This window comes from Nannospalax galili, unplaced genomic scaffold, assembly GCF_000622305.1.
Source record: "Nannospalax galili isolate Female #2095 unplaced genomic scaffold, S.galili_v1.0 scaffold1951, whole genome shotgun sequence".
In the NCBI taxonomy this organism is placed as follows: Eukaryota; Metazoa; Chordata; class Mammalia; order Rodentia; family Spalacidae; genus Nannospalax; species Nannospalax galili.
In genome coordinates this window covers 115,388-127,411 of record NW_008329136.1, presented here as the reverse complement: position 1 = coordinate 127,411, position 12,024 = coordinate 115,388, and the positions used below count along the sequence as shown (strand labels likewise).

Genomic DNA, 12,024 nt, shown 5'->3' with positions numbered 1-12,024 from the left:
TGGAGGTCAGAGGACAACTTGCAAGAATACGTTCTCTCCTACCATATGGGATCTGTGGTTGAACTCAGGTCATCAGGCTTGGTGGCAAGTGCCTTTGCCTGTAGAGCCACCTCACTGTCCCTTGACTTTTCTTTGACACTCTATTTCTTCCATCCTATATTTTCAAATATCTTTTCATGATCTTTTTAATTCTACTGCTAACATTTCTAACATCAATTCCTTCTCTTTTAGTTTCTTTTAAGGAATTAATGCTCACACACATTATGGCAATAAACTCTTAAATCCCCCACCCTACTTTGAGATAAGGTATTGCTATGCAGCCCTGACTGGCCGGGAACTCGGAGAATCACCTGCCTCTGTCTCCCAAGTGCTGGGATTAAAGGTGTGCACCACCACGCCCTGCAAGTCTACCCATTCCTGTTGCCTGAGTTATCTTCTTTTTTTAAAAAAAATATTTTATTATTTTTATTTTATGTGTGTGAGTGTATTACCTGCATGTATGTGAGTGCATCTGTGTTGTGCAGTGCCACAGAAGTCAGAAGAGGGCTTCAGATTCTCCTGGAACTGAAGTCAAGGATGGTTCGTAGCTGCCATGTGGGTGCTGGGAATTGAACCCAGGTCCTCCGCAAGAGCGGTCAGTGCTCTTAACCACTGAGCCATCTCTCTAGCCCCGTTATCTTCTTTTTTTAAAAAAAAATTATTTTATTTTTTATGTGTATGAGTGTACTGCCTGCATGTGTGTAAGTGCCCCATGAGGTGTAATGCCCACAGAGGTCAGAAGAGGGCATTGGATTCCCTGGAACTGGAGTTATAGACAGTTGTTAGCCGATGTGTGTGTGCTCATCGAATCTGAGTCCTCTGCAAGAGGCCATCTCTCCAGCCCGAGTTATCTTCTTACATTTTCCGTATCAAATGACTGTACTGTTTGTAAGTCAAGATTCAAAGCCCTTACCACAACTCACCTCACTCTGTCCCCAGCTAACAACCTCCTTAGTACGATTTTCAATAATTCCTCCCACACATCTTACACTCAGGTCCAATCTGTCTTTGTTTTGGAGGGAATATTTAAAACATATCACTTGAAGTTTTACGATGTCTTACCTGTCAGTAGGTTACTTTTGAGCAGAATACATAGATCCATCATTAAGTGAATTATGCACAATTTTTCAAGGTCCAGTCATAAGCCTTGTGCAGAACCCCACCCTTTCCTGTGTTCCTCTGAACAGAATATCCTTCACTTACATTGCTTGGGTTTGACTTAGGAACTTTCAAGCATACACTAGGTTTAATGGGACGCAAGCACATGGAAAGCATCTCATCTCCTCAGCATCCCTCTATCTGTAAACTTCTTACAGCTGGGATATGGAACTTCTTAAAGCACATTTTACATTAGTATCACATTAACTGAGACCTGGGGGACCTTGGGGATGATAAGCACGCATTCAGAAGGAACTACAGCTAAGTTAATAATTTATGGCCTGCTTGGTGAGCCATGTACTGAAAAAATCTACCATAGCAACTCATTCACTGAGAACTGAAGGAACATTTGTAGCTCTGCCTGTTAGGTACAAATCAATTCTTCATGTCTATTCTGCTTTCATATTTTTTCTCTTAAAAAAACTGAATACTTATCAAAGTTAAATGTTCACATGTGTTCCTCAACACATCACTGTGGGGTTTCCGATAGAAAACAAAAGTAAAATGCCAAACAATAATCACAGAGACCTCAGTGTTTGTTCAGAACCATGGCGACTCAGCTTTTGGCACTGCCCACTGCACCATGAGCTGCATCTGTGCTCACTCCTCTGCAGCCACCAGGATGCACGTGCTTCACACTCAGTGACCCTGCAAGTGGCATGAACGCCATGTGGGACCCTGAGATTTTCAACATGGAAAAGTAAGAACAAATACCATCCTCTTTTTTCCTTACCACTGCATCCTCCTGTACACGACACAGAGCCTAGCACACAGTTACTCATATTTTCTTGAATGAATAAATAAACTGATAGGTTTACTTCAATGTCGATATTTCTTTAGCCTTTTTCTGAAGAACTTAATTGTATGAAAAGAAAAAAAAGAAAACAAAGATAGGGGCTGGAGAGATGGCTCAGCGGTTAAGCGCACTGGCTGCTCTTGCAGAGGACTGGGGTTTGGTTTCCAGCACCCACATGGTGGCTAACAAATGTCTGTAACTCCAGTTCCATGGAATCCAACGCCCTCTTCTGACCTCCTTGGGCATTGCATGACATGGGTGCACTTAAACACATGCAGGCAATACACTCATACACATGAAAATAAAAACAATAAATAAAATATTCTTATCACATATATACTTAAGAACGTGTAGAAGCCATTTTTTTTCAAATGCTCAAGAAAGTTCTCAAAGTACCATCATTATCTGTGTGGTTGCTTTAAATGAGATGCTGTACAGTTTTACTACTAGATTTAAGGTATAAATCAAATGGACCTTATACAATTTAACTTTTTCACTTTAAGAGCTAATTGCTTCCTTTTTGCCAATTAAATTCCTAGAAATTGTTTCACTAAATACCCTCATTCTCAGTATAATCTTTATCAGTTACTATGAACTAGTCTCACAGCTGGAGGTGAAGTATCATGATCCAGGGAAACAATGCTGTGGATTATTTACACAGAACACTGCAGAGGAGAGAATTCAGGAACATTTAAGGAGGCCACACTGCTGCTCTGTTGGTGATCCTAGTGACAAGAAGTTCTAAAATACTTTTGTTACACAATTCCATCTCAAATGGGACTCAGATCTTCTACTTGTTATTTGCCTAGACCTTGCCTCCTGTAGTTGAATTCTTACTGCCTGCTTCCAAGGGTCTGTAAACTTCCTGAAAGAGCATGTAAATTCTATATTTATGAACAGTTTTGGACAAAGGGTCCACGGCATTCTTTCATCGGATACATGATGTAGTTTATGATGACACCCACCCCTTCAAAGAACCATCACGTAGAAAATAAAGAATAAAGCCACATTGAGACTCCTTCATGTATTTGAAGATGGGCCTCATATTTGCAAAAAGCATGTTCTTTAAAAGAATATCACTAATGTTTTGAGATGTCTTCTTGTTTATCAGTGTCTTGTGAGCTGTGATCTCCAAAACTGTATTCAAAATTTGAGCTGTGGCCAGAATGGAGGTCACGGACTCTCAAGCGGGACACTAGTTGAAAAGTGCTGGGAACTGGATCTGGAAACTTATGCCTTCTAAGCACACATTCTCCTTCTGAGCTACATCTTTAGCCCAACACTGTACTCCTATACCATGTATGACAGTGTGGGTCAGTTTGGGCTTAACTGCAGTTTTATATTGAAGGAGCATATGTGTGAAAGCTGCTATCTAAACAGAAATAACGTGCTATGAAATTTGTTCTGACTGAACTGTTGCAAACTGTTACAATAATTCTTCATTTTGATTCAATTACCCAGCGCACTGGCCATACTTCCTAGTTTGGTATCACCTGGAAATTTAACAAGTCTTCTAAGCCTTCATTCAAGGCATTAAAACCATCAACCTGAGAAAGGAAACTGAGAGAGCTACATGTTATCAACACAAAGTCTCCCCAGAATGCCATGATCATTCAGTCATGAATTTTCTTTGGTTCTAACTTCATCTAGTAATGGAAAACACTAAGAATTTGACTTGTGTGTGGTTTCTCCACTGTTACTTACGAAGAGCAATGTGCGTTGCATCCTCTAGAGGATAACCTCGCTTTGCAGAATTAATGACACAGAATCCAACAGATGACATTGACTGTTCTCTGAAATCAAACAGAAAACATGAACACTGTATTAAAACAATTACCAAACACGCATAATCCATAACTAATCTCAAAATACAGGTCAGCATCTTCCCTCCGTCTTCAGTAAATTTACAGTAGTGAACTCAATTATACTATTCGATAATTATATTAGAGCACATAATTTAAGCATACTCTTAGAGAGGTATTATCTGAGCCCCTCCAAGTTTGATATCCATGGTAAGGGTTAGTCTTTCAAAGCGGGAACCGTGTGTAGGGAGGAAGCGGGCAGGCCATACTTTGCCAGCTGAAGCACGTTTCTGTAACAGCTGTACAGGGAACTCTCTGCTGCAGTGCGATAGCGGCTCTTGTATTTAGGTCCCACTGTGTGAATGATGAACCGAGCAGCTAGATTAAATCCTTTGGTCAGTTTTGCTTCACCTGTTCGGCAACCTGGAAACAATGGAAAAAACATATAAGCCCGCAAATATTAGGAAAATACGTCCAGACATAAAACAGAGAAAGTATGAAGAACATTGAGAAACTTCATTAAAAACCATGGACTGAGTGAGAGACGGCTGGGTACACAAACCCTTGATTCGACAGGCTTTAACATGTAAGACAGAATGCGTGAAATCCTGTGGGCAGGCTGGGGGTTGCAGATAGGGGTGGTTTAGATATGATTAAAATGTATTGCATGAAATCTACAAACATTCAATAGAAAGTAAACATTGAGGGGCTGGAGAGATGGCTCAGCGGTTAAGAATGCTGGTTGTTCTTGCAGAAGACCCGGGTTGGAATCCCAGCACCCACATGGCAGCTAACAACTGTCCGTAACTCCAGTTCCAGGAGATCGAATGGCCTCTTCTGACCTCTGCAGGCATTGCACAACACGGGTGCACTTACCCACATGCAGGCAATACACTTATACACATAAAATAAAAATAATAAATAAAATATAAAAAAAAAACAAACATCGAAGAAACAAACCCGATGGGCTGATACCAGCATTCTTCTCTGTTCCTTCTGTTCTCATGACAGTGACGTAGTACAACAGGTCTAAGCACCAAGAATGGGAAAGACAGGAAGCAGAGGAGAGCCTTCACGTTGGAGGCAGAAGTCAGTAGACCAGGGAGAACTGGCTTAGCAGAGGAGACAAAGCTTGCAGAGATGGGAAACCATATGAGGCCGATAGGCTCACCGGTACTTAAAGGCAGTGTCAGATTAAGAGACTGCTTTGTTTCAAGTCCCACTTGTTCCTCTTGTGAATCCCGGTGGGTACCTGGCCTCACTGTGCTTTGATTTCCTACTGAAGGGAGATACTGATTGTACTGATGCTACAAGTCACACCACTAAATGAGTTAATTTATGCAAAGTTATATATGCTTTAGCTATTTTATTATTATTTTCAGAAAACACTACAAAGGTTCCCAAGTACCCCTACATTACACTGTGATAAGGGACTACGAAGAGACGGCTGGTTTTGACAGGTTTGCACTATCAAAACCACAGCAACCCCTCCCCAAGCTAGCCCAGTAAGGTGATGATTTCTTTACCGTCACACCAGGAGAAAGGAAGATGATTCTCTGAACTACAGAGTTTCTGGATTCCAGAACCCAGGCACAGCTGAAAAGGGGATTTAGTCAAGTGTTCGAGTTGTCAGTAAAATGTCTAGCCTTCTCACACCGACAGGCTCTGACAGGGAAATTCAGGGGGATTCCTTTCTGGGAAATTAAAGGCCCAAGACAAAGGACTAGCAATTCTGCCAAGTAAAGGAACTATCCCAATCAAACCACAGGACATCTATCCAAGATGGACCATGCAAGAACCCTTGCTGTTATGGAATAAATGCTTGCAGGCCCGTTTCTTATGTTGAAACCTTAACCCCTCATGTGACTATATTAGAGGTGGTATCTTTGGGGGTAATTGGAATCAGATGAGGTCATGATGGAGCCCTCATGAAGGAGATTAGAATCCTTTCAAAAACATCTAGAGAGCCTGCTTCCTCTTGTGTGAAGAGGCAATGAAGCCATCAGAAGAGGCCCAGAAGCCCTCAGAAGACTCCGTAATGTTGCTAATCTCAGGCTTTCAGACCCCACCCATCAGCGGTACCTTGTCAGCAGCTTGAATGCATTAAGGTACCTCAGCAGCCAAGCCCGGTGACTGGAGGTTGTTATCTATCCTAGCACTCATGAGGCTGAGACAGTGTTTGAGGCTAGTGTGGGCTATACAGCAAGTTCTAGGCCAGCATGGGTTATACAACAATACAGCATCTCAAAGAAACAATCAAGACAGGCATGAACACAAACTCCTGATTAGCTTTTCAGTTCCTCCTTCTCAAACACGACTAACACTTAAAGATCACCAGGAAGTGATGAAAGCCCTGACTAAAACAAAGAAGGGCTAAAGGCCTGCTTAATAAAGAAGCAAGTCAGGGTAGGCAACTTAGAATCAAGACCAGAACGCTTTTAAAAAAGCACAGAGAAGCCAGGTGTAGTGACACACACCATTAGTTCCAGCAAAGGCAGGTGGATCTCTGTGAGTTCAAGGCCAGCCTGGTCTACATAGTGAGTTCCAGGCTAGCTGGGGCTACAGAGAGACCCTGTCTCAAAAAGACTAAAAAAAAAGGACAGAGGACATAAAACAGCCCTTATGCAGCTGCTACAGCCAAGTGAAAAGTCTAACAGAAGCAAAAAGTTCAACAGTGGCTGAAAGTAAATTTGAAGAAATAATCCAGAGACCAAAACAAATTAGGAGGTAACAGGTAAGAAAATTGGAAGATAAACATCCAATAAGATTTCTTCAGAAAGGACTATGGAAAATAAATTATTAAAGAGATAAACCAAGAAAGTTCCTAGACCTGAAAAACATGTTTCTAGAATGAAAGTAGCCAGAGAATAAACAAAGCATGGGAAGGCTTATCATTACGAAATTTCAACACACGAGAAACAAAGTTGAGATCACACAGCTTCCAGAAAAGACACTGTAATACAGGAAGACTCAGAATAAGAATATCATAAGATTCTTACTGAAAGGTCTCACACTGCTGGACTCATATACATAAAACAAAAATAAATAAATAAAAAGAAGTCATCTCGGGAATTTTGCCCCATGCCATCCTTCTTAGAAATTGGATAGCTATGCTAACAAAAATGAAGGAGCATGTCAAAGCAGAAGAATGAATGAGATCTTGAAAATGGGGATCCAGCCAGGTGAGGTGGCACATACCTTTAATCCTAGCACTGGGAGGCAGAGGCAAGCAGATCTCTGTGAGTTCAAGGCCAGCCTGGTCTACATAGTAAGTTCCAGGACAGCTGGGGGCTACAGGGAGACCCTGTTTCAAAAAGACACACACACACACACACACACACACACACACACACACACACACACAGAGAAGAAAATGGGGGATCAAATGGCAGGGGATCCCTGATGGTAGGGAGACAAGTAGATTTCCTAGGATGATGAGAAACAGCCCCTGGGCAATAAGCATAGAGCAGGTACAGACAGCAGTTTAGAGAGAAAAGGGAGGAGAAGGTTCCAGGAGAGCCCCTGTCAAGAGAAAAATGAACAAACGAAACACTGAAGTACTGATGTCACTGAAAGGAGGTTCACACCTTTATTTAAAAAGTTTTCAGGCGGAATCAGGAAATAGGTGAAGAAAAATTATTTACATAAAAATCAAGTCAATTAATTACTTCCTAGAGGAAAAACATTGTACAAAGAGAACACTAATCCATTTGCTCATCAGTTGTGAATACTTTATTCAGGGGTCACAGTGCTAAGGTGGAATATCTACTTAGTGTAAACTGTGAGGGCAATTTGGGAGGATGGTAAAGGAAGACAACAATGTGGGAGCTTTCTGATACATGTACACTGAGAGTGGAAGGGAAGGGGCTTCCTTTTCACAGCAAGAAGTCAACAGACAATGATGAGCAATCAAGACAGTAATTTCAACACATGATCCAAAAAGAAGGTAAAGAACAGAAGGTACTTAGAGTAGAAAGGCAGAGAGTTGACTGTGGCTTTTCTCCCCAAATTCTGACTCTGAAAACCACACACAACATTGACCAACAGAATGCTGGAGACACAAAACTATAAAGAGAGAAAGCCAGGAAATGCAAACAAATAAGCCATCTGTCAACTATCTCAAACAGCTATTAAACTAATTTTATTTTACTCTTTTCTTGGTCAGGGTCACCCTGTAGCACAGCTGACCTGGAACTTGCTAGGTAGATCAGACTGGCCTCAATCTCAGAGATCTGCCTGCCTCTGCCTCCCAAGAGTTGGGATTAAAAGTGTGTGCTACCACATCCTACCCTTAAACTAATTCTTTACTTTGAAAATTGGTTAAGAATGTATCTTTCCTCTCCAACAGAAACTGTCATTCAGAGTAACTAATAACACCAGGTAACCAGGAAAAGCTTGACCTTACAGAATGCCAACTCCTAAATACAGGTGAACTGATGGAGAAAAAAAAAATTTCATAATCTAAGCACTGAGTCATACAAGGATTATTAACTTGGTCCTTAAAACTCTCGAGTGAACCACAACATGTAATAGAGACATGGATTTTCAGTCCCCAAGCCACCATATAGTCTAGATAACACAATATAGCTAACATTTCAGTCACAAAGGGTCAAAGATCAAACTCCAATCCAGATCTTAGTGTCAGTGGTAGATCTCAAATGGGCCAGTTGGGATACACAGGTCTTCAGACATAACACAAAGCACACACACATCATCTATGAAATATTTTAGCCAAAGCTTGATTGTAAATATGACTTGAAGTTTTTAGGAGACACAGATTCAATGGCACCTCAAGTGAATCAGGCAAAGAAGCCAGGGCATCTCAGGAAACAACAGAATCAGTTCACTCCACAAGTCACTCTCATCAAAAAGAGACAAATAGAAAGTAGTGGGCATAGAAACAAGATGGAATGTGTGCTCCTGGATTGAATACCAGGTTTGGATAAAATAACCTTAAAGGATATTTTTGTGCAACTGAAAATTTTAAGTATGGTCTAGGTATTAGATATACTTTTTGAAAGTAAAACGTACCATTCTGAAGAGATGGCTCAGTACTTTAGAGCACTGGCTGCTCTTGCAAAAAACCTAGGTTCAGTTCCCAGCACCCATATGGCAGTTAACAATTTGTCCATAACTCCAGTTCCAGGGGATCTGATGCCCTCTTATGGCCTTCATGGGTATTACACTTGAATACATGCAGGCAAAACATATACATAAAAATAAATAAATAAAAAAATTTAAGGTAATTCATTTGCTAAAGAAGACACTGCAGGACAGTATGTATACAACTGTCTTAAGAATACAATAAATTATTTTTTTCTTTGGTTCCAAAACACAAGAACATGTGTATTCCTTCATAGCATATATGGAAAGGTCCAGAAGAATATGCACTGAAGTATTAGAAATGATGATCTTTGAGTGGTGAATATTATGGTTTCCATTATTTTTAGCTTGAATGCACATAATCTACAATTCATGTATACATTGATTGTATCCGAAAAACTGTTAAAAGAAACAAGACGCATGCATTATCTTAATTTTAAAATATAAGCAGCAAGCAAACATATTTAGACAGTTTGTTGTGTGGAGATTTCTCACATTAGAGTTTAGAAAGAGTAGAGAAGCTGGGCCTGGTGGTGCTTCTGTGACAGCATATCTGAGTTGCCAGAGATGACTTAGCAACATTGCGACTCCACTTATTTCTCTGCAAATCCTGACCCCACAGCAGGGAAGTACAAGCTATTCAGCACTTGGAGCAAAGAGAGTGCTAATATGTAGTGTATGAACACCCGTGGCCTGAAACCCTCACATTTCGAAGCTGAGTAGCATGCAAGCAGCAAAACAGTGGTCCTGATATTTTCTCCTCACTTGGTGCAAGCTCAGGCTTCAATCTCTGTTTATCTGACTGATATCCATCCCTTAGCTGAAACAAGCAGACCAGTAAATCACCAGGTGTTACTCTAATTCCTTACAGACAGCATTGTTGTCAATCTAATCCAAACAACAACTGCACACAGTTTTTGTTTTTTAAAATATCTAAGCTCAAAGTGTAAAGCAGTGATTTGGGGTGGGCTGTCTTTACAATGCTGTTTTTTTTTTAAATAAAAAAATTCTAGTTGAATTGAAATGTACTTTTATATACCAGGAACTCTAAATGTAACAGAGCCACCACTCTGTCTGCTCACCGTGATCCTTTCAAAGATCTGAGAACAACTGTAACATTACCTCCAAACTACTTCAGATAACATGCCTTCTATAGTGCTAATTATTTTCTTTTAGCTGTACCCCAGCCTATTACTCTTAAAAAAGTAGTGATATAAATACAGTACACTGGGTCCTCAGGACAGAGGACAGCTTCATTTGGCACTGATGATGTGACAGGCTGATAATATTAGCTTTTTCAGTAGAAATAATGTAAACTCTGCGTTTACCCAATTAAAATCCTTGAGAATTCATTTCTTCATCAGCTATTTAAAGAGAAGCCATTATCTTGGCACTGGGCAGTGCTGGCCTGCATGACGTTTACAGTTGAATCAGGCAGTCATTACATAACAATTTACAACCTGAGAGGGAGCAAGAGAAGCACTGCACAGCAGGGCCGGTGCACCTGGACAGAACGATCCACTCTGAAGGAAGAGGAAGCATGCACCAAGCAGGTAAGTCCAGACTGACAAGTTAACGGCAAGAGCACGCACAGAGCGGCAGAGAAGCTTCTGGATTAGTAGGCAGTGAGCAGAGATGTTTGCTCAAGTATTAGGTTTTGAAGGCAAAAGTGGGTGAGGAGATTGCAGAGGGGGTGAGATCTTGCAAGGCCTGGAGATTGCAGAGGGGGTGAGATCTTGCAAGGCCTGGAGATTGCAGAGAGGGGTGAGATCTTGCAAGGCCTGGAGATTGCAGAGGGGGTGAGATCTTGCAAGGCCTGGAGATTGCAGAGAGGGGTGAGATCTTGCAAGGCCTGGAGACCACGTGAAGGAGACTGGGAGATCACTAAATGGGTTGAAGCTGGGGAGAAATAAGGGGTTTATGTGTAGAAAACAGATATGAAAAAGAATGGATGGAGGGAGATCAGTTGGGAGTGAGTTGAGTGCTGTAGTGATGGAAAGATTCACAATAATTTAGGACCTGATGAGAGGCCTTGTGGGAAAGCTAAGGAAGAGGGAAGTCTAACCCTGAGTTTTCCAAATGAGAAGTGAATGGAAGGTAATGTCATTCTACCAAGAGGGTAAATACATCTTCCTATGTGCAGGCAAGTTTGTCAAACAAGGCCGCCCTGCCGGAACTGCCTAGTGTTCTGAGCTTACTATGAGACTGTAATAGTCATCCCTATCAAGTTTTGCATTTTGGGGCCTATACTTCCAGTTAGTTCATACATTAAAAAATCTGTAGTCTGCATTTGATAACCATCTTCTAGCTTTCTATCATTTGCAAATGTGGAAAGTCCTAATTTATAATGCTTTATTCTTCAGAGGGGCACTAATAACCTCTCTTCAGGCTAGTGCTGACTCATTAGATAAGATCACTGAGAACTGACTTGACAGCACCAGCAGCAGCAGTACTGAGACACCCTATGCCACTTGGTCTGTGTGATATTAGTCTTTTCCATCCAGTTCTTGCTATGTGCCAGGAACCGAGGCAGGAGTGCCTATTACCATCCCCATTCAGAGATGAGAAAACTCAGGCTCAGCAATGAATTAGTCTTTGGTCACATGGTTAGCACAGGGTAGTTACAAGAACCTCACCTAGGCCTAACAATCCCCCAACACAATCTGCCAAATGCTGAAGTTTTATTTTTAGAGGTCAATATTAAATAGGGTTAAATTTTGTTTGAAATCACATTAACTTTTCCATTTTCTTTATTTGTAAATCTTCATTTAAGAAGTATGGGTGTGCATGTACAAGCACACACAAGCCACAAGGAATTTTTTTGGACTAGCTTCTCTGCTACCTTCACCAAAGACCTTTTCAGTAGTTTCTTTAACATCTTTTCTATTTTCATCATTCTTTATGACGCCTTGTTTTGGAGTTTAATTAAAGGCTCTTATACCTGCCTTGGCCCTCCCAGTTAAAAACCAGGTTCCTGATCATATAACACAATTCTTCATTGGCTAGCCCCTTTGTTCCTGGTGTCGGTGTAAGAATTTCTATTCAAATTCTAAGACCTTTATTAAATTAAAAATCAACTGCTAAATGGCAAAAATAAAGGAAAGCATGATTTTATTTTTATACAGA

General features: G+C 40.9%; 1 protein-coding gene across 2 annotated transcripts in view; it reads right to left on the bottom strand.

Annotated features, from left to right (window-relative positions):
* The window catches only part of Gdap2 (ganglioside induced differentiation associated protein 2), a 53,594-nt gene that overhangs the window by 30,122 nt on the left and 11,448 nt on the right, over window positions 1–12,024 (bottom strand). For both annotated transcript variants that reach the window (XM_008832906.3, XM_029563430.1), the window contains 2 exons: window positions 4,065–4,218; window positions 3,698–3,786 (listed from right to left, as the gene is read on the bottom strand). In XM_008832906.3, coding sequence (XP_008831128.1) covers window positions 3,698–3,786; window positions 4,065–4,218 — 243 coding nt within the window. The remainder of the gene's footprint in view (window positions 1–3,697; window positions 3,787–4,064; window positions 4,219–12,024) is intronic.